General features: G+C 37.6%; 1 protein-coding gene and 1 long non-coding RNA gene across 5 annotated transcripts; one reads left to right on the forward strand and one right to left on the reverse strand.

The window, feature by feature from the left end:
• Positions 1 to 11,126: 11,126 nt before the first annotated feature.
• Positions 11,127 to 24,033, reverse strand: LOC120958281 (uncharacterized). 4 transcript variants are annotated; one of them, XM_040380962.2, is made up of 2 exons: positions 23,918 to 24,033; positions 11,127 to 14,892 (listed from the first exon to the last, which is right to left on the reverse strand). In XM_040380962.2, the coding sequence occupies exon 2, from the start codon at positions 14,884 to 14,886 to the stop codon at positions 13,714 to 13,716; it is 1,173 nt and encodes a 390-aa protein (XP_040236896.2). In that variant the 5' UTR covers positions 14,887 to 14,892; positions 23,918 to 24,033; the 3' UTR covers positions 11,127 to 13,713. The 4 variants fall into 4 exon arrangements, with proteins under 4 accessions (XP_040236896.2, XP_040236898.2, XP_040236897.2 ...); XM_040380964.2 differs by lacking the exon at positions 23,918 to 24,033 and adding an exon at positions 23,669 to 23,768; XM_040380963.2 differs by lacking the exon at positions 23,918 to 24,033 and adding an exon at positions 23,465 to 23,565.
• Positions 15,830 to 23,815, forward strand: LOC120958282 (uncharacterized). The gene is made up of 3 exons (XR_005752026.2): positions 15,830 to 23,360; positions 23,476 to 23,641; positions 23,727 to 23,815. It is a non-coding gene; the product is annotated as an uncharacterized LOC120958282 (long non-coding RNA).

Consider the following 24,033-nt stretch of genomic DNA (forward strand, 5'->3'; position numbering starts at 1 on the left):
GTAACAATTTGATGAATCTCGTTTTCTAGTCGTGCACCTCCATTCTTGACCAGTTCGGCTGCAATTCCTTCGGTTCCGGGTGCCTTGTTATTTTTCAGCCGACGGATAGCCTTTCGTGTTTCTTCTATGCTAGGTGGCAGTAGCATGACACTATCTGCTAGTGGCGCTTCTAGCTGTTCGCTAAACTGGTCATTGAGTAATTCATCAAAGTACTGAGCCCACCGCGAGAGGACCTCTGGCTGGTTACTAATCAGATCTCCATCCTTGTTGCGACAGCAGGTTACCTTAGGTACAACGTTGTCTCGGTGACCTGCTATCGCTTGGTAAAACTGTCGTGTCGGTCCGTACGTATGTTTTGCTCTTCCAAAGCATGCTTCTTGGAGCGGTGAACTCGTTTCTCTTCGCGTCTGAGCCGTGAATATTCCTCTGCGCATGCCCGCGTTCTATGCCGTTGCTGCATTGCTCGGTATGCAGTATTCTTACTTTCGGTCACTTGTCTGCATTCATCGTCGAACCAGCCAGATTTGGTGTTGCCACGACGTGGTGGGAGTATATTTCTTGCACAGTTTATTATTTTTGTTTTTAGAGCGTTCCACCTCTCGCTCGTAGTTCCATAACAGTTTTCTGGTAGTAGAGACTCGTCTAAATCGGCTTTGAATTCCTGTTGGACAGTAATGTCCCTTAGAGAGTCCGTGTTGAGCCGAGGCTGCGTGTTTTCTCTACCACCATTGGCGCGGGGGCGAGCGATTCTACAACGTATCACTAAGCCAACCAAGTAGTGATCGGAATCGATATTGGCTCCTCGATAAGTTCTGACGTTTAACAGGCTCGACTGTCGTCGGCGACTTATTAACACGTGGTCGATCTGGTTGAAGGATTCGCCATCCGGGTGCGCCCATGTAATCTTGTGCATTTTCTTGCGCGCAAATTTGGTACTTCCTACAACCAGATTGTTCGCTGCGGCGAACTGGACCAATCTACTACCATTATCATTACTGCGCTCATGCAGACTGTGACAGCCAGTGTATTGGCGGTACATTGGCTCCCTTCTGACTTTTGCGTTGAAGTCCCCCAGGATGATTATGAGATCATGCCTGGGGCACGCATCTATGATTCTAGCGAGGCGGCCGTAAAAAAGGTCCTTCTCCTCTTCCTTTTTCTCTTCGGTAGGGGCGTGAACGTTTATGAGGCTTATATTACAGAATTTGCCTCGCATGTGCAGGGTGCATAGTTTATAGCCTTGAAATCCATGATTGCTGGTTCCAACCAGAGACCTACGGCGAAACCTTTTTTTTATTTTTTTTTTTATTTTTTTTTTTAAAGCACAAAAAGATGTTATGATTTATTCATATAAATTTGTTGAAAGACAAGATGTTTTCAATCCTCGCTAGGTTTCCTACCGTTTTGGCGCTTACACTAGGTACATGTTACATGAGATGTATCGTTATAGTTCGTTGGAACAGAAGAACAAGCAGTACTTCGCAATATATTACAAGGCTTCTGAGCCTTGTGAATTGAGATCAATTCTCTATCGGTTAATATTACCGAATTGTATGGGAAAGGAGAAAATTATTTAAAAGTACGGCGAAACCCGTTCCGAGCACGCGGTGGCGGTCGTGGCAGCTGTAGTATATGTCGTAGCAATGCTTACCACGCCTGTTCTGCACACCGTTCCCTAGCCACCGAATCTCTTGTAGAGCTACGAGGTCCATGCTCAGTGTGGATAGGGCATCATCAAGTTTTTACAAGGCTCCGGCTTCGCTTAGAGTGCGTACGTTCCATGAGCCCATTTTTAGAGTAGTCCGGAGGCATTGCGTAGGGTCGGTATCGTGTGTTCCGTTTCAAATTCTCCTATAGCTTTCCGTAGTCTTAGATTCATGGTTCTACCCACCCCCCTCCTGGTTCGCCATATGCTACCATCCGCCCAAGGCGTTGGGTCAAGCCCGTGTACCCAAGCTTGGATATGTGGTTGTAGTGAACTTGTCATCATGTAGTGCCGTTCCTGACTAAAGACGGATTGTATTTGCACTTTTATATAAACTCACTTTATTTTTGCCACTTTACTTAAACTTAATAGCGTGGTTGGCTTCTAATTTTTTACGAACTAAATGTTGCGCGGCCGACTGGACTGCGTGATTTTACTGATAAAACAACTCTCTCTAGCTACGCGCGAACTTCCTTTTATACGAAATAATTACATTGCGCTTATGGGCATATTTAACCTTTCCGCTCCGTTATGCATGATTACAATTTATTATCCTGCTCTATCTCCTGCATTATGCGTACATGACTTTTTGCGTACATTAGGTAACATCGTCCTTTCATGTGTATTATCCTACTGCGCAATTGGATGAACTCTATTAAATTTTCCCTATTTATCTAGTTGGTTCGGATTAGAACATATTGCACTTTTATGTCTAATATTTGTGGGCATCTAATTACAGTAATTTATGTTCTGATAATGTTTAATCTAAAATTTTATACTTGTAAAAACTATTTCTTTTGAGTGTGTTGGTGAATACGATCACGCCACTTATCATGCTATTTCATTCTATCATTAGCTGTTTCATTCTAGCCTTAGTGCGGTTTGTGTCTAGGATGTAATGAATTTACTGCAGATAATTATAGCGGATGTTATACTAATAATTGTGTCTTTGCTATTCTAATCTAATTCTAATTTGCTAAGTCTAATAGTGTCGGGTGTCGAACCTATGCTACATGGTGACACATGTTACCACTCTGCACGACGAGGACGTGTCGGAATAGGAGTTGGATGGGAGAGCCGGTATTATCCCTCACTGGGGTTTCGGATCCCATCCCATTACAGAGCAAACAAATACATATAACATATGCTTTGTTTGAGCATCTGCATTATTTTTTTTTTATGAAAGACAATGCAAATTTATTTCTTTGTGTGACCGACAACGCGTGCGGTAGGTAAGTCGCACTGAGTTCTTCATACTGAACGAGCTACACCGCGCGCGTTAACTGAAAATAATCAAATCGGCCAAGCCTAATCATGATGACTGGGACGATTGGATAAAATTTCACAAATTTGTTTACAATACAACAGAACACAAACTACACACCATACGAACTGGTATTTGGAAGAAAAGCGAATTTACCACAAGATATATTTAAAACAAAAATAGAACCAGTTTATTAGATTGGGCAATATAATTTCGAAATGAAATCTCTTCTTCTTCTTTGGCACAACAACCGCTGTCGGTCAAGGCCTGCCTGAACCCACTAGTGAAGTGAGCTTGGCTTTCAGTGACTTATTGTTAGCGTAGCAGGATAGTCAGTCCTACGTATGGGGACACGGTCTATTCGGGACTTGAACCCATGACAGGCATGTTGTTACGTCGTACGAGTTGACGACTGTACCACTAGACCGGCCTGCGCCAGAATTGTAAAAAAAAAAATTTATTTATTCATTATTTCACCTGTTCTCACTTTCCTCTGAATCGTTATCCGGTTGCTATGGATCGCAATCAACTACGTCTGAATCGTTGTCAGCTACGTTTGGATCGCTCTCAGCTACCTTTGGATTTTGGGGTAGTTCGCGCAAATTTCATTGTAGCGCAACCGTTTATTCAGTGCCCGCGGGACACATTTGCATCCCAAAGAAAGCATTAAATAATTAATGCATTCAATTGTAAAATCTAATCACATTTTTTATGTGAAACTTACATACATTACCATTCATACATTTTTTTATTCTTTGACCAAGTTTTCCTAACAAATATGCACAATCTTCTTCTTTTTGGCGTAACGACCTTCGTGGTCTTTCAGTCATGTTCCAGCTTTCGAGATTTAGCCGGATATTCCTTCTATGCCATGGAGGGACGGTCTGTTTGCGAATCTATTCTGATGCGTAGAAGCCGACAAATCTGTCAATTGTTATTCATTGCCTAATAATGGGTTTTCAACACAAGTTCTCAATTGGGTTCAAACATAGAACAATATGAAATTGTTGCTTTTCATATCGTCTGTTATGATGTGAATCGTGAGGTACGCCAAGCGGTCACTAAAAACATAAACTATGCGCCGCAACAAAATTTGCGCGAGCTAACGTAAAATCCAAAGGTAGCTGAGAGCGATCCAAACGAAGCTGAAAAAGATCCAAACGTAGCTGACAACGATTCAGACGTAGTTGATTGCGAAACATAGCCACCGGATAACGATTCAGAGGAAAGTGAGAACAGGTGTATTAGTTAGGTGCACATTCCGAAAAAAGTTGCAAATGACATGTCATTAAAGCATGGGATTAATGCTCTGATTGAAAAGTTCATAACCAGGAAACAAAAATTGTTCTAAAAGCAGGTCAATTCGCATCTGTTTCAGATGCATCGGAAAAAGTATTAGAAAACGAAAGGAATATCTACGGTTCACAAATATTAGCCTTCAACAGAAATTACTATGACAATAAAAAAATCGTTCGTAATAAATACCCGCCGAACACATACAATAGATTCCACCCAAACACAAATAATAGATGTGTTTCCAATAGATCTTCCCTTGGAACAATCAGGCAACTAGCAACAGATACCAAAATAGAAGATATCCCAATAACTTTTTCAGAACAAAAATTCCAATTACAAATACTCTAAAGTCGTAGAGGGTACAATTCACAAGCAGCAGAAGAGGAAAAATTTTAAAGGGTACCGCTGGCGTTAGAAGAAATCATGCAACCTACAAACGCTGGTCAACATTATACACTTAAATGCTAGTAACTTTATCAAAATTATACAAATTATCAAAATTATATCACAAGTAGAAATTATCGACACGGGAGCAGACGTGTCATTGTTCAAAGCTGATAAAATAAAACCAACACAGCAAGTCTACGCGCAAAATAGGATAAACCTTACGGGTATAACAACCGAATCGGTATCAACATTAGCAACTACTAGCACTAATGTAACATTCAGGAATGCTTCTATTGACCACACTTTTTATATCATTCCTGCAGAAATAGATATCAAAGCGGATGGTATTTTGGGATGAGATTTTTTCACTAAACATAGATGTGTTATAGATAACGAGCACTGGCTTTTTATTTCAATTTTAACGGTGTTATAATCAGTAACCCTATTGAAGATAGTATTAATGATAGTTTCATATTGCCTGTACACAGTGAGGTTATTCGAAAGATAAATTTGCTCAACCTCGTTAAAGACTCTATTGTCCTTACGATCGAAATATTACCAGGAGTATTTTGTGGCAACTCTGAGTAATTTGTATATTGAAAAGGATTCATTTTAACCCCAGATTGCCCCCCCCCTTTAATAAATTATGTTCAGAAAAAATAAAAATTTAAAAACTCTAAAACAAATGAATCTAAAACAGAAACATTATTGAGCAAAATCGATAGTCAGAATGTCCCCAAATATATAATCCCTCATTCAGAAAAAAAAATTATCCGAGTACCATGATATTTTGTGCACCGATAATGATAAAATCCCAACTAATAATTTTTACGAGCAATCGTTACAATTGAAAGATAACATCATACCATGCTACATTCCAAATTACAAGCAAATATATTTTCAAAGTGACGAGATAAAAAATCCGGTTGATAAAATGCTTAAGAATGACGTAAAAGAGCATTCGGTTTCTCCATATAATTCACCAATTTTATTGGTATCAAAAAATATCTGGCGATAACGAATAAAATGGACATTAGTAGTAGACTACAGGCAGTTGAACAAAAAAATAGTGCCTGATAAGTTCCCGCTACCTAGAATCGGTGATATATTACACCAATTAGGCAGAGCAAAATATTTTACTACCTCGGTCCTTATGTCCGGGTTTCACCAGATACCCTTACACAAGGACTCCAGAAAGTATACTGCTTTCTCAACTTTTTCAGGATCAATCGATAAGATCAATAAGATTTCTAATCTCACGTGAATTGTCCATGCGGCTCGTAGATAACGAGGAATTAATATGAAAATTGAAAAAATAAAGAATTCTTAGTTTTTATCATGAAAAATGTCGAAAACACAATGAATTATAGAATGAATTCACGGAATAACACAAAATAACGAACTTTAATGTATGTTTTAATGTTAAAAAAGAACTTGCAAAGTCCAAAATATATTTTTAAAGAATATTTAATGGAAAAATGGGGTAGATAAATTATATGAACATATTTAATAAATGTAAACAAATTTGAATCCTGGGGACCTTACGTCAAGTGACGAATTATCAAAATGCACTAGAGTCCACCCCCTGATATTTTTAAATCCACCTTGATCCAACAGCTCGGGAACCCTCTGTTACGGAACACAAGGTGGATTAATTATATCAGGTGGTGGATAAGGTCTTTTGGGGAGGTCGCCATAGTTGAGGGACTTTACGTCATTTTAAAACCGTTAGCCATTGGTTTCCACATACAAAGCTTAGCAAATAGAACAGATTTCTTTGTCATTATGTGCATTTTTGTGTGTCTATTGTTTTTATTGAAAAATTGAGATAAATTAAGATTTGATGATTTGTTTAGCCACGAAATTTAAAATCATGTGAGTAAGAGTTCTTATCTCACGTAAATTGTCCATGCGGCTCGTAGATAATGAGGAATCAATGTGAAAATTGAAAAAAAAAAATCTTAATTTATATCAAAATTGTCGAAAACACAATGAATTATAGAATGAATTCACGGAATAACACAAAATAACACACTTAAATCTATGTTTTAATGTTAAATAAGAACTTTCAAAGTCCAAAATATATTTTTAAAGAATATTTAATCGAAAAAATGGGGTAGATAAATTATTTGAACAAATTTAATAAATGTAAACAAAGTTTGAATCTTGGGGACTTACGTCAAGTGACGAACTATCAAAATGCACTAGAGTCCTCCACCTGATATTTTTAAATCCACCTTGATCTCAAGTTAGAAAGTTAGAGAGTGTAGCGAATAACGGTCGAGTCGGGCAGGACACGCAAAATGAGCGCAATAAATGCGTAGCCTCGCGAGAGTGCGTAGGTGCGTGAGAAGGAATAGGCGCACGAGCGCAAGGCGAGAGAGAGAGAAGGTATAAATAGGATCATCCGATCGGATAAGCTCACTTTCCTAATACTCTTGTATACCAACAAAACTGTTCTCCTGCACACTATAGATAAAGTGATTATAGTTGTAGAAACTTACACCTGTTTGAGGATGCTGTTCATTCCAGCATGAGGGTGTTTAGTTTTGTACCTGTGGATATCACAGAGATTGACCGTGTCATATGCGAGGAAGTTCTTAAAATCATTAAATACAGTGTTAGCTACAAGGCTTCGGGACCAAATGGCATATTCAATTTTATGCTCAAACACGTTAGTTACAGCACTGCCATCTTGCTAACAAGGATGTTTAACAGGTGCTTAGAATTGGAATATTTTAAAAAAGTCTGGAAACTTGCTAAAGTAGTGCCAGTGCTGAAACCTGGAAAAGACCCATGCTTGGGATCGAGTTATCGTCCTATATCTTTATTGAGTGCCATTAGCAAAATATTCGAATTCGGATTCGGATAATTCACACAAGATTGGAGACCCACGTGTCTGCTAACAACATCCTACCTGACGTAAAGTTTGGATTCAGGAGGCTTGTTAGCATTGTTAGCAATGCCAAAACAAGTGGGAAATCCACAGGCATAGCCCTTCTAGACGTGGAGAAGGCGTTCGATAGCGTCCTGCATAATGGTCTCATTAACAAACTCAGACTGCAAGGTTATGTGTACCTACATGGTTCATTTGGTCCAAAACTACCTCAGTGAACGAACATCGGCTGTTTACGTGAATTCGGAAAAATCCGAATCATATTCTAATTGTGCGGGTGTACCACAGGGGAGTGTTATCGGTCCTCTGTTGTACAATTGCTACACAGCCGATGTTCCTTCACTGAGGTCAGGCACGGATCTGGCCTTGTACGCGGATGACATTGCCATCTTTTGCTCAAGCAGGACCTTATGACACGTTGGTACCGGACTTCAGAGAGGCCTGGACACGTTTGTCAAGTATCTGATCGACTGGAAAATTAATATAAACTCCAACAAAACTCAAACCCTAGTAGTCCCATACAGAACTGGCACCAGAACTTCCACAATAGAGCGGAAATGTTAAAATGGGTGCCACTAACATTCCATAGCCAACCACCGCACGATACCTAGGTATAGTTTCTGATCAGCGGCTCTACGTTAAACATCAAGTCCAAAACATTAAAGTCAAGGCAACTTGAATGTTAAAGAGTCTATTCCCTCTCATCAAGCGTAAATCAAGTTTGTCACTGGAAAACAAATTTATTATTTACAGTCAGATTGTTTTGCCATCGATAATCTATGGATGCAACGTTTGGCATAAATGTTCTAATTTAAATCTAAAATCGTTACAATCAATTCAAAACAGGTTTTTGAAAATAATGAACTTGCCAAATCGGTACCCCACCACAGATTTACATGCACAAACTGGTTTGCCGATGTTAAAAGAGAAGATCCAGGATATCCTAGATCGACTTCGACAGACCTGTATGAATTCGTATTCGGAAAGTATAAGAAACTTATTTTAGTACCCTATATCGCAAATAAGGTTAAAGCAGTATCTACACGATGACACTTGCACGTGTGTATCCTTCGTTTTGTGGAGGAATAGACAAAATGCGCATGGTGTGTTTTGTCGGGTCCAACTTAAAACTAGGCATAAGTAAGGTTAAGTTAGGGTAGTTCGAATAGTCCGCTTTAGTCAATATTCTTCTCCTATCAATTTCAATCATTTTGGATTATATCCTCTCAGTAGCTAAAAGCTTCACTTAAATAGCCACTCTGTGCTGTAATTAAGGACAACATTTATTTTCTTCCCTTTCAAACAAAAGAAATGCTTGAACTGTAAGTTCAAACCCCTAGTGTAAACACCAACAAGCAGGAAACCTAGTTAAGATTTCCTCTACTGAACTGAATCGATCGATGTACTTTAGTGTATGAATAAACACAATCATTTTTTGCTCTTTAAAAAAAATATAGGAGATAAATCTATACCAACTACAGAAAAAGAGCTAACAGCAAAACAATGCCTATGCCTATCTATTCAACATGAAAAATCCTACTTCAAAACCAACACGCATGAGGTAAGACCTGAAGAAATTCGATTTTGAAGTGGAATTTGTACAAGGAAAAACGAACACAGGAGCACGCACGCACTACCAAGAATTTTCTTTGATTTAGACAAATCGAAACATATGCAAAAGAATACTGCAAACGAAACAAATGGTAAATCATTACTAGCAGTAAAAACAAGAGCAATGACAAGACTGAACAACTTCAAGCTTCCTCCAGAATTAAAGGAAGGTGAAAAAAAATCCATAACTAAACCAACACTTTGGCAAACAAAAAACCTAACAGAAGTAAACAAACTTATGAAAATCCTATCAAAAACAGAATATGGCAAAACAAAAATAACAGTTTTCAATAATAATTACAACAAGGAGTTAGGGAATACAACAATTCATTGTAATGAAGATGGAAGTCAGGCGCTAGAATCTGCTCTTCTAAAAGTACAACAAATAGCAAAATAATACAATCGTGACAAAATTTCAATTTCATTAAAAGATGCCCTATTCAGACAATACTCTCTTCACACCATAAAGGGAATCGCAGAAAAGGCCATTTCTGGTTTAGAGATCATTGCTTTTATTCCATCAAAATGGATTTCAAGAAAGGAGGAAATAAAACATATTTAAAAAACTACCACATGTCACCTTCGGGAGGACATGTCGGACAATATCGATTATATCTCAAAATTAAAGAAAAATATAAATGGAAGAATGTGAAGATAGAAATTAAAAATTACGTTAGAGGCTGCAAAGTATGCAAAAAAACAAAATCGTAAGACATAAAAAGGAAAAGTGTGGAAGAAAAGTATAAGGGAGGTGACACATTAACACCCACTGCCAGCCCAAATCCCACCAATTCGTACAAAAATTGAACACAGCTGCGGCTGGCCGTGGGCGCGTTCACTCTACATCCAGATAACTTTTTTCAGAGCAGATAGCGGAGCTGAGAGTTTTGTTGCGCTTGTCGACAGGTGGAGTAAGGGAAGTAGGTTCATCAGTTAAATTGCTCCATTTCTTTTCTAGTTATTTGACAATGGGGCCCTTTCCGTTTTAAGTTCATAGTCTGAAATTTCAGCCTGTCAGCTGTTTGGATTGGATAGCAGTTTTCGAGTAGCTATCTAAGTGGGTATAATATACAGGTGGGCTTATCCCATGGTGTATGAATTTAGAAGGCTGATTTTTATCGTTTCTGCTTCTGAATGAAAATTTTAAGAGTGTTTTGAGTATTCGTCAATCATCCAGAAAGCTTGTTTGAACAAAATTTTTCACCCATCCTGTCAAAAAGTGATATTCAAATTTGGTTATAAAAAATATACCATGAGACTACCTGCACTACATACACTTTGACTCTAGATTTCACCACGTGATCTCTTAAATGCATCTTGGGGTAAATGTAAACAACACCGTGTTTTCAAGCAGGCACTCCAATCTAATTCCAGCTTTGTGGCTAGAATAATCTAGACTGAAAATTGCAGGCTAGTTTTTTGTGTGGTTTTGTATGGAGTGTTTACATGATTTCAGCCTCCAACTGTCAAACTCCATACAAAAAACTAACCCCTAATATTGGACCCCTAATATTGGAGGTTCTCTCCGGCTGGGTCCGTGGGCAGGACGTGGATTTTAGTGTGCAGTGTACCTCCCTAAGAAGCACGTGTTTAACGAGTGTGAGGTGTATTTGTAAGTGTGTTCTTGCATACATCCTAGATCTACTTGCTTATGAATGCAAACATTTCGATACTAAGAATTTAACAAAGGATTACTGTTGTTACATGGAGATGTACCGTATGATGCATATAATCGCTATATACTTGCACTTTTCTTGACTTGAATCTATTTATTTTACTTTTCATGCAAATTGATATTGAACAGAGCCTCCCGCATAACTAGTTTTTCGCATATCAAGTGAGTCATTGGAACGAATTAAACTCGTTATGAGAGGTTCCACTGTACTTATTTAATGTTATTCGATGATTATTTGTGATCGCGCAAATCCCTACGTTGTGTTATATTTTTTATGAAAACCAGAACACGCTTCCACAATTTTACAAAACTTTATTTTTAACGCGCGCTGTCGAGAGCCGTTTCTCCTTCGTGGTCGGTTACAAGATGAATATCATTATGGCAGCTTATTACCGCGATCTAATTCCCTACCAATACACACAAAAACAGCACCTGTCAATCGTTTCGTTTATCCAAGGTGGATTAATTATATCAGGTGGTGGATAAGGGCCTTTGGTGGGTCGCCATAGTTGAGGGACTTTACGTCATTTTAAAACCGTTAACCAATGGTTTCCGCACGCGAAGTGTAGCAAATAGAAAAGATTTCTTTATTACTACGTGCATTTTTGTGTTTCTATTGATTTTATTGTAAAAAATGAGATATATTAACAAAAGATTTGATGATTTGTTTATGCACGAAATGTAAAATCATGTGAGTATGAGTTCTAATCATACGTAAATTATCCATACGACTCGTAGATAATGAGGAATAAATGCGAAAATAAAAAAAATGTAATTTCTTAGTTTTTATCCCCAACAATTTTTAAAACACAATGAAATATAGAATAAATTTACGGAATAACACAAAATAACACACTTAAATCTATTTTTTAATGTTAAATTTGAACCCGGAAAGCCCAAAATATATTTTTAAAGAATATTTAATCGAAAAAATGTGGTATAAAAATTAAATGAACCATTTAAAAAAATGTAAACAGTGTTTGAATCCTGGGGACCTTACGTAAAGTGACGAATTGTCCAAATGCACTAGAGTCCACCACCTGATATTTTGAAATCCACCTTGCGTTTATCGGTGAAACGCATATGCAAATAACGCAAGTGAAATATTTCACTTGGGACTATGGGCATTTAAAAACATGAAATGTAAACAATTTGCATGAAGTCCTTAGTGTAGTTCGTCTTTGCAACGGCTGTTTTCTTTTTTGCTTTCTTTTCTTTTTTATGAGTAGTGAGGTGTTGTATTTCTATGACTGGATCTTTTTGATGGAAGGAATGCGAAATCGCCTGCTGTTATTTGCCAAATCAGTACAATTTTCTCCATCATTTGTCACATGAATAATAACTTGAAATTTATCCAAAAAATTTCAGTCACAAAAAAGACATAATTAATTGAATTTTCTTCACGAATTGCATTAAGTAAGTAAAATATTACATAAATGAACTAAATTCAATCAAAAAATCATTATTAATCACGTTTTACAGCCAAAATATACTTGATATTCGAAAATCCGAACTACGCGAATGTCTCCTGAACGCATTATTCGCGTAATTCGGGGAAAGACAGTATACGAATCTTATTCGCTCTCTAAATTGTCGTGTCATTTCTTTAAACTCAAACTGGCTTACACGTGCATTGAAATCGCGCGTCATTACCGTAATGGGTTCATTCGATCCGTATTGCGTATTTCTGAAATTAGCTTTTTCTTTATTCCTAATTTTGACAGCATAATTCTCTTTCTATTTGCTATAGAATTCGTTCTGCGTTTTCATCATTAAATCTAGTTCTCACGTGAATCATCTTGCGTTGGTTCAAATCAACAGTTATTATTATTTTTTATTTTTTCAATATTCCCGGGCATCCAATGATTCCACAAAATAGGTCAGCAATTATATCATTCGTTCGTCTATCTTTTGTATTTCTACTACTCTTCCTTTTGTACTACTCCTCCAGTCATGTTTTGTGATTTTTTTTTATTTTCCGATGCTTTTTTTGGTATTGTATTTGTTTAGTGTTTCTTTGCAATCGAGGAGTTGTGTGGTATAATTTTCATTCAACCGCTTGATTTTCTGACCGAATAACTGAAATAATATTGCTACAGGGGAGATTAAACTCAATTATGCTCTCTAAGGTGGTGGTTTTGTTTCTTTAATCATATGTGTACCATCAATAATTGAACTTCAAATTATGATTTTAAAATAATTAGGCCAAAATATGACATACCATTCATAACAATCTTTCTATTTAAAAGCCAAATCGATACTCAGCAATATAATATAGCAATCTAATAGCATAAAAATTCTAGTTTGAAAATATCTCTAAATTTTTGCAACGGGCTGTGACTGTAACATCAATTTACAGGGGTTCGAATCATATAAGCGAATAGTTCAATCACTTAGGGCAGGATTACGCAAAATAAGGCTTGCAAGCTGCATGCGGCTCTTTAATGTCGGGGTGGTGGCTCTAACCCGTTAAAATTTTTCATAGAACTTAAACAGAACTTTTTTGAATAATTTGGCTCTTTCGGACGCAAAGTTTGCCGACCGTCAACCGCTGAGGGGAATATTGCAAATTGGTAGAAGAATTTTGCAAGCATACTGTGGAAATTTGCAATGAAATAGGAGAGTGTTGCAACCGACAAGGTGAATTTTGCAAACCTACTGTGGCGCTGTCTTCAGACTGTGGGTGTTGTTTAAAAAAACCTTTTGACCTGATCACGCAATGGAATAATTGAAGCAATCGCTCATGAAGAGAAGCTTAATTAATAGAAAATTTATAAAATTAAAGTGTCTCATATGCAATAAACTGTATATTAATACACTTTTTCCTAACTTAACTACTAACACATCTATACTAAATAAACTAAATAAAGCCTACCGGATTACTTTACATAACGCAATACACGTGTAAAAAAATCACTTACGTCTGATGGTGTAACGGAGGCTGTTGATGTGGATGCAGCCCTCCGGAACAGCTCACACACGTTAGGAAAAGACGACAACGCAATTTTATTATTCCGTGCAGACCACCGGCAATTCTTAGCAAAAGTCGCATCGAACACCAGGTTCTTCGCTTTCATGAGCCTTTTGTTCATGAGCGGACTCACCAGCTTTTTTTGTAGCCAACCCACGCAGTCTTCCATGTAAAGCTTTTCGCCCAACTTTTGCTCCATGGCGTTGAGCTCCTCCTTCGATCGTATGGGCTGCACTATGAAGCCCTCCGAGATGGGAGGAGCACTTCCCTCCAAATTAGGACATGCCGCATTCTGAACCCGATTTAGCACAGCCTCCGTAATCAACGCGGTCTGCCGAACGACGGAAACTCCTTTATGTAGGGACTCTATTTGCGCGGCTAGTTCGTCGAAGCGACGATTCATAGTGGCTGATAGCTCGGCTATCAGCTGCAGCACATCGGTAGGAGCTGGAACGGCATTGGGATCTACGACTCCTGCAGCAAGAGGTCGCTCCAACGGCTGAATCGACGATTCTGTTAGTGATACAAAATGTGGTGATAGCGGTGGTGATGGTGACTGCACCCAGATGGGATGGAGGCTGGTTGCCTCGACTGTTGTGGAGCGGTCAGAAGCAATCGAAACGGGGACGGGGCAAGGATTGGAGAGGGGGTCCGTAATGGTGTCTTCGGTGCAATCTCCCATAACTTTTTGGACAATGTATTCTGGCGGCGAGTACAACGCGCTATCCAAATCGGCTAGATCATCGCGTGAGGAGCTGTCAATAGGCAAGCCGGTAGAACTGTTTGGCTGGTGTGCTGTTCGGTTTTGGGACTGTTGTACTGGTCTCTCCACTTGTACCTTTAGTTTTTTGGTAGGCTCCGGTTGCTCATAGGCTACCGATCGCTTTTGAATTGCGCGTTGAATAGTGGCGTAGTCGGGCTTAGGGAAAAGCAACACTTTTGTCCCCTTGCCATTATTTCCACACTGCACCGTTCGTAGGGTGGTTGGGACAGTACGGTTAGCGATGCTGGTGCTCCGTCTTGTGGTGATGGTGGTGGAGGCAGCGGTGTTGGTTTCACTGATGTGCATTTCTGAATTCATTGGTAGCTAAAAGAAGAAAAAATAAGTAAGATTCATCAATGGAATTATAAAAAAGAAATAATTAGTTAGCCTATATATGCCTAGCAATATATTCATTGCTAACCCGCGACTATAAATAAACAAGATTTGATTGTAAGTGTGGAGGTAACACAACCCGCGGTGCAAATACGAACAGTTTCCTCTGCATGAATCTAGGCAGATACTGCGCAAAATCTGCGCAATTTAATGCGCAGACCTTAATTAAGGGCAAACGAGACAAAATGGACGTGTTAAACAGTTAAACAGAAAATTCATTTGAATTTTTCACTAAATACAATTATTTTTACATTATCTTATGTCTTTGCTATTTATCACGTAAAACGCTTTATTATTAAAAATCTATTAAAACAAAAAATGTTTTGCACGATGGTATTAAGGGAAAGATTGATATAGTTTCGACACAATGAGCATTTATAATCAAAACGTGAATCGTCAATACAATAGAGTAATATCGTAATAGGTCACAACAAAAGCGCCTGGGTAATAATCTAAACCAGACATGTCAAATATACGGCCCGCGGGCCACTGGCGGCCCACGAAGGCTTTCAATTAGCCTCGTGAAGAATATTAGCAGTTATAAATGAAACAGAATCAAATAGTAGAATATAAGAGGACTTTTTTTTTGAATATTTTAACCGTCTTGTGTACGGCCAAAAAACTTCACATAATCGTACAACCGCCTACCCGGGTAGGCCATATATTTTGTATGGAAGAATGATGTTTTTCGTGGTTAAAAGCGTATATCTTTTGAATTTCTTGTAAGATTTGAATGAAAACTGTCTTAAAGGTTCATGATAATGTTTTATAACATATCGTAGTAAAATTAGAATTTTAAAAATCCTATAAATATTTTTTTCAATTAAAAATGTATTCTAACTCCACCAGCATAACTGGCCAGGCCGCATGTTTTAAGTGGATGATTAGTCTTTTTCTAAGTTACCTTTCTTTCAAAAGTTATATACATTTTTCAATTGTTTTGCTTGTGGTATAAAAATATATATTGACGATCTATAAAATATGCTCATCATGTTTTATTAAAAACCGGCTCCGACCGGCTCCAGACAATTTCGGAACCTCCTCCATTCCAACCCAACGGAGCCGGCTCCGCATCCACGGCTCCGAAGCTGACTCCGCTCCAGCTGCTCCGGAGCCGGCTCCGCACCAACGACTCCATACTCACGGCTCCGGAGCCGGTTTTTACAGATTGCTCCAAAAAAAATCATTTTCAATAAAGTTTCAATCCGGAAGATGCATAATTAGCTGAATAAATAATGTTGAAAGGAAACTATAGGAATCTATCTTTTAAAAAATCGATAAGTTTTGTTCAACAATCACACAATCACAATGGGTGTTAGCTTCTACACTTGCGAGAAGATAGATTCGTTTTTTACGCTATCATACAATGCCGTCTCTTTTGAAACGGTAGCCCAGAGCCGTTGGTCCTGAGCCGTTGATTCACCGCCGGCTCCGGAACCATTGATTCGCCGCCGGCTCCGGGGCTGTTGGTGCGTAGCCGGCTCCGGAGCTGTTCGTGTGGATCCGGCTCTGGAGCCGTGGGTGCGGAGCCGGCTTCAGAGCCATTGGTGCGCTCCAAAACACCCTTTCCTATTTGGCAGTAACACTATAACAAAGGTATGAATGTGTGTGTTAACCCAAATAACCAAATCGTCCTTAACTCACTGCAAAACCACTTCAAACCCTCGTGGGTTTGTGGTGGTCGATTCACCAAATTTTAGAACAATCGGAGCTGTCAGTTCCGATCCGATGTATTTATCTTGCCCACCCTAAACCCACCTTTTCCAAAAATGTTTTGAAGAAAAGTTTGGTCAAGGTTGTAGTTTGGATAGTTTATAGAGGCTTTGGCTCCAACGAAGTTCTTTCGCCTCTTAATGTTTAGTCAAGAGTTGGCTAAGGTCAATATGCTGGACAGGATTTTAACTCCTCGGTTGATTAAATTCATTCACTTATAATATTGCTGAAGTTGAAGTGCAGTGATTTTAGTCTATAAACTATGCACTGACCAGCGAAATGGAAGAGTTCATTCGCAAGTAAACAAACACATATATACACATATTACACATGTATGTTTTACAACAAACCAACTTAAACACACACGTTTAATTACTTCCTTTGCACAATTAAATAACATTTTAACACAGGTGAAACATGTTGAGCAAATAAATTGCCCGTGCATAAAAAACTGACTTCAACAACATTGAAGTGGCTGCTTCTGTGGCCGTGTGGCTTAACCCACCAAACTGATAGTTTTTTTAGCTTTGTTTGATGGAACTGGATTTTTAGTACAAGAAATTGGTGGCGTTTTCGGTATGTTGGTTATATGGATAACTTTCAGTCAATTCTATTTCGTTTGCTTGTAGTGGTTGGTATAAGTTTAAAAGAGGCGATTTCATGCGGGGAACATGCGGCAAGGCCGGTTGGGGTGTTGGAGTTACAGCACATTTTTATTGAAAAAAATATTGATAGGATTTTTAAAATTCTAATTTTACAACAATATTTTATAAAACATTATTGTGACCCTGTAAGACAATTTACATTCAAATCTAACCAGTAATTCAAAAGATATACTCTTTTAACCACGAAAAACATGATTCTTCTTTACAAAATGTATGGCCTACCCGGGTAGGAGGTTGTACATGTGAAGGGTATATTAACTTAAATAATTAAAAACAATATTTAAACATTTTTGATATTTATTATTTTTGGCACATGGGTAGAAAACATCTTTTATGAGGCATTTTTAAAATTTCAAGTCGATACGATTTTTTAGTCCAAAAATATTTTGGAATAAAGATGCGAAACTTACCAAGGTAGGCGGTTGTAAACATGACGGTTAAAACTTTTAAAATAAAAACTGATTACTGGAATATTAGCTGCCCATTTTGCCCTACGAAAATCATTTTTTATAATTTTTTTTATATTATTTTAAGAAACACATCTAATGTCTCTGCTTTCATCAGATAAATCATATATAAAAACCATTTATTTATGACAGTACCATGACATGACAGTACTTCAAATGATTTTATCGAAAGGTCCCAAATAACCAAGATACCGAAAACGCCACCAATTTCCTGTACTAAAAATCCAGTTGTATCGAACAAAGCCAAAAAACTGTCAGATTGGTGGGTTAAACCACACATCTCCAGAAGCAGCCACTTCAATGTTTGTTAAAATCAGTTTTTTTATGCACGCGTAATTCATTTGCTCGACATATATCACCCCAAAATGTGTAATTGTGTAAAGGAAGTAATGAAACTTGTGTGTTTAAGTTCATTTGTTGTGAAACATGTTTGTGTAAGATGTGGATGCGTGTGTTTGTTTACTTGCAAATGGACTCTTTCATTTCGCTGGCCAGTGCATAGTTTATAGATTTATAATATTGCCGAAGTTATGTTGTGATGTAAGTGAATGAGTTAAAGTAATCAATGTGTTAAATTCGTGTTCGGCATATTGACCTTAGCTCGCACTTGCTCCATCTTTTTATCGTCAACATGTTTGGAAAAGGTGGGCCAAGCGTGGGCAAGGTCAATACATCTTATTAGAACTGACAGCTCCGATTGTTCTAAAATTTGGTGGGTTAACGACTGAATCGACCACCACTAACCCTCGTGGGTTTGAAGTGGTTTTACAGTGGGTTAAGGCCGATTTGGTTATTTGGGGTCTGTCAACATTTTGTATGGGATTTGAAAGATAACGCCGGATGTGCGGTTTCGTCGTTCGACGGATTGTTTTGTGATTCCGTTGAATCATCGCATCCGATTTTATCTATCAATGTAATTATTTTATGTTATGTTAATCAATGTAATTATTTTATGTTATGTATTTTATTATTTATGTTTTATTGAAACGATCTGAAAAAAATACCATCGAATTCCCATGGTTATACCATAGAGTAAAAATAATTAAATAAACAAATAATAAAATAACCGAAATGTCAATCGAAATAGCACTTGACCGCACGTACAATAAAGGCCTTATTAGACGGAGGAAAATACAGTCATTTCTCGTTGGGCATTTATCTGTCAAACTAAGACTTTGGCACAAAAATACCTCTCGTACGTGTAATAAGGCAAGATAATTGTTCTGTCACCTTTTATATTTATTATTTAATTTATTGATTTTGTTTGGTTTCATACGAAAGAATCATTCATTGTTTCCCATGTTTGTTGTTTTGATTCATCATTATCAGATTAAGATTCAGATTAAGAATCAGATCAGATTAAGAAATTCAATACGCTCATACCGACATTGACAGTAGAAATCTACTCTCGAGCAAATCGGAATTGAGCATGCTGAATTCCGATCTTCCGACTGGCATCTATCTGTCAAACCCTGTTTGAAGGATAGATTCCAAAATCGAATGACAGTACAGTCTGTTCCCGAGTTACGCGGTTTCTGCGTTCCCGACGAATCCGCGTAACTCGAATATCCGCGTAAGTCGAATTTCACGTTTTTTGACTAAAATACTATTTATTACTCGCAGTTTTCGATTTAAATTAATACTTTTATACACTTTATCATCTATGTGATATGATTTGTGCAGAAAATTATAATATTTCTGGCTTTTAAGCTGTTTCAATTTGTTAGCAAAAGTGCAATTTACACCGAAGTTGAAGCAAATTGTACTGATTTGACATTTAATCTGTCAAATTTATAAAACCGCGTATCTCCGAATCCGCGTAAGTCGAGAACCGTGTAACTCGGGAACAGACTGTATTTTCCTCCGTCTAATAAGGCCTTAAAATCTCATCGGATGACGGATGACTGCCACAGACCAAAGGATTCTTTTCGAAATGGTCTCGAAAATTAAAAAAAAAAAACAACAACATTTTGTTGATGTGTATTTTCTTCATATAAAAATGTATTTTCTTGATTTTTTTTAATTGTGGGTTGTGAAACTTACATGATAAAGGCAAAAATAACGTCTGAAACGATCTTAATACGATTTTCAGTGTTGGAATCTATCCTTCATATTAAAAAAAAGTCATAAATAAAGGTTTCCCATTTTGCCCCATTTTCACAACTTTCTACGGTGTTCGACCATTTTCCCGATTTTAACGAACTCTGACTGCCGTTTTTTTTCTGGACCGGTTTGTGTCTGAAGTACGTAGGGTAAGTGTACCAGTTTTCGGCAGTGTACCTATTTTCGGCACGGTAGCTAAAAACGTGAAATTGCAGTGGTAAAAAATTTCATAAAACACAATTTTGTAGTGAAAGTGTAATTATTTGATATTCACATACGAAGTTTCACACCATTTCATTACGTATTTTTCAAAATATCAAATAAATTGTGCTTTTTTTCGGCAGCTTTGCTGTCAGCCAATGGTTCGGCAGGTTTTGTGATTAAGAGAATCAGAACAGTAAAACAATGAAAAAGTGGTGTATATTAAAGAGTTTATGCTTGTTTAATTTATTCTAACTAGTTCGGAATTTTAAAATCACGATAAACAAGTTATTTTTCATTTTAAATGCTGCCAAAAATAGGTACACAGTAAATGTTCATTTTTGACAGCTCAATGTTGTGTGCTCCTGCCGAAACTCGGAACAATAACACATCTTGGATTTGGCTGAATATTTCTTTAAAAATTTATCAGAACACTACAATGCGTATGTCGACACATAATATGACCTTTCTTGTACCAAATATCACCAATTTTACGACAAACAATGCACTAACTTAAGAGAAAAATAAATATTTGTAAGCCAGTTCGCACCCTACGCTATAACCATCAAACTGTCAATGGCTGCTCTGTTTAAACGTCGCACCAAAATGGCTGTCAAAATGGGCCAAAATAAGCAACATAAAATTATTAATTAAAGTGCTTTTTAACATCAGTATTAGGAAAGTAAGAGTGTAAAACTGCTTTAAACATTTTTTGTACATATTTACATAGATAGAACATTTTCTGACCCGTATTTGCGCTGCCGAAAATAGGAACACAACCTGCCGAAAATAGGAACAAACTGCCGAAAATAGGAGCAAAAGCAATGTTTGCATTTTTACGAATATTTATGAAAAAGAGCTTTGAACCGGCAAATAAAAGATATTGTAACATATTATGATAGTTTATCAATCAGAATAACATCTCTTTCATGAAAAATAGTAAAAAATGTTAATTTGTGAGCAGTTTTTGTGAAACTGCTGCACTAGCGTGCCGAAAACTGGTACAGTTACCCTACGTGACACGAGGCGTGAACCTTGGCGAAAACTGGATTTCAGCCATACAACCAAGGTGGAATATAGAGGAGGTGTCTTCTTAGCGTTTGGCATGTTGCCATTTTGAGATTCAGTTTGACAATAGCCGTCGATATTTGTTTACAGGCAGCAGCTGAATTATAACGTGTAAAATGCCGATTTATGGAGTGTGGATGCAAAATTTATTTTTGCAAACGAAAACAATTCATTTATCATATCCAAATACGAGCAACATTCGTCGCATTTGACAACTGCCGTCGATCCTGGTTTTGTGCTTTTTTCTAAAGAAAGAGGCGAACGAACTCCGCAGGAGCCAAAGCCTCTCTAAACCATACTAACAACAACAACAACTTTTTTCTAAAGCCTCGATGCCCAATTGTTCTACATGACGACACCTCCTTTCTACCCACTATGCATACAACCCTATAATCTTTTGACGGAAATTTTACCCTCTCGCACACAAATCAAGCGTAGCGGAATTTGGGGCAAGTGTGCCATACGGGGCAAGAGTGCCACCAAGCATTTTTCCTTAAAAACTTAAGTTTAATGATCAACTGTGTATACAGTTGGTTGCTTTCCAATGACTAGGTATACTGAGCCGAATTTCATATAGATCAATCGATATTTCCCATTGTTTTGAACTGATTTGTGTTAAGTTTCAAAATTGAGCAGAATACTATAATTTTTTAATTCAACCAAATAAGCTCTCACAAATCATGCGAACAATCAACCGAGAAAATATTTACACCACCGTATAGCTGAGAAAACGTGAAATTTTTTGTGGGGTTAGTTGAAAAAAAACTTTCTTTTTGTCACTGAAAAATTCAATTTCAAAAAAGTTACAACTTTTGGGGCAAGTGTGCCATCTCTGTTTGGGGCAAGTGTGCCACCATCTTTCATAGGCGCGAGCTGTCAAAAATGTAAACATTGTTGCAGCGTGCTGCGGAATCCCAAGCGAAATTTTTCGGGGATAATGAACATAAACTCATGCCATCTCTTTCTATTCATCAGCTCTACTCTCTCACACGCATCGATGAACTTTTACACATCTCTTTGTTCATTGTGCTATATTTGAAGGGTTTAAAACTGATAGATAACGAATCATGTTCATGAACTAGTAGTGGTCAAATGGTAGTGGTGTAATGTTTGCACCATGGTCGACATGAGTTCAATTCCATTTTTATTGTTTCCATTGATGATTTTAAGTTTTGATTTCTTTTTAAAACATGCAGCTCCAGTAACTTCAGACCCCTTTACTCATTGTTAGCAATGCGTGTTTAATAGTCAATCTATTATTTTTATTGTTTTATTTATTTCTTTTAGTTCATTTAGTATTAGTACCCCTGCATACAACAAAACAAGCAAATAGCACGATCATGAATAATAATATGGTGGCGCAACTGGCAAAGTGATTCGAAGTAGAATTAGCGATGTGGTTGGTAGCATCAAGGATGAAGCATGAGCATGAATTGGAATATGAGGGAAGGGAATGAATCCGAATGTTCATTTCTATTTTTAGCTCTTTTTTGCATGGGTTCATCCTTCACGTGTGTTCACTATCCCCGAAAATGATCTGTATTTCGCTGGTCTTTTCGGGGATAATTCGTTAACGAATTATCCCCGAAAAGACCAGCGAAAACCAGCGTGGTCGGGAGCTTGGGATGGTGCGCTATTGTGAGCGGATTCCACGCCAGAAAAACAGAACAGTAACAAACCATATTGTGGTACAGTTGGTGGTCAAAAAGGGTTCATTGGTGACTAAATACATGTAGGAATACATACACTAGTGGTAAAAACGTAATAATTTCCAATTATCTAAGAAATACGGTTATTTTAACCAGGTGGCCGTCTTGCCCCATACGAGTGGCACTCTTGCCCCATAGCCCAAAAAACAACGTCTTTTTGGACCCTTTTTAAAACGCTTCAAAAACTGTTTTATTTGCACTTTTTTCAAGCGAACCTCATTTATAAGTGAGGAAATAGATGTAAAATGGTTATGAGATTTAAACCGGCTATTGAAAAACACGTTTTAGTGAGTTATAACTTGAAACGCTTAAGGTGGCACACTTGCCCCAAGTTCCGCTAAGCTTTTTGAGTTTACGCTCCGTGTGACGTTGGTATGACGGGGTCGGCAGAATTTGTTTTCAGAATAATCTGAACTCACTGGTTGAGCATCGATTGTGTGCCAACTATTGATTGGGTTATTGCGAAGGGAAAGGTACATAGATATTTTTTTAAGTTAAATTTATTTAGCTGAAGATTCAGTAATCCTTTCTGTAAAGAGAATGTTTACTGAATCATTCAATAATGTTCGGTACTAACCAATATCACAGCTCGTTTACTGAAACGATTTACAGGCCACTTAAATTCTGCACTATGCCGCCCGATTCATACTTCACAAGGCTCGAATAGAAATTATAGTGCTCAATTGATGGTTTACGTCGCCCGAAAAAGTATATACGGCAACCGATAACGCCTTGACGATGCCGGATTGGCTAGGTAAACTATGTAACATTAACACATTACCTTAATTAATTATCTTATGAAAAAATAAACACTGAGCCGTCTTCCTTCTTTGCTGCAGCGTTTCCAGTCCAAACAAAAACCAACTATATCCATGTTTTATGTTGTTTGATGCAGTTTTCATACTGTCATTTGCCACAATACGTTATGATGGTTGAGTAAATTACAGCAAGCTCAGTGAATTGTAGCTAAGATTTTACACACTAACACTGCTGACAATTGCTTCATTAATCCTGTAAGCCGAAATCTCACCTGAAATTTAGCCGAAGAGTTTGTAAGCGCCTACCAAATTAACTTTACGCGCATCACGAGCAAGAGGACACCGCTTTGTTTGGTTTTGATGTTCTGACTGACCGTTCAGTTAGACA

Source organism: Anopheles coluzzii, chromosome 3 (assembly GCF_943734685.1).
Source record: "Anopheles coluzzii chromosome 3, AcolN3, whole genome shotgun sequence".
In the NCBI taxonomy this organism is placed as follows: Eukaryota; Metazoa; Arthropoda; class Insecta; order Diptera; family Culicidae; genus Anopheles; species Anopheles coluzzii.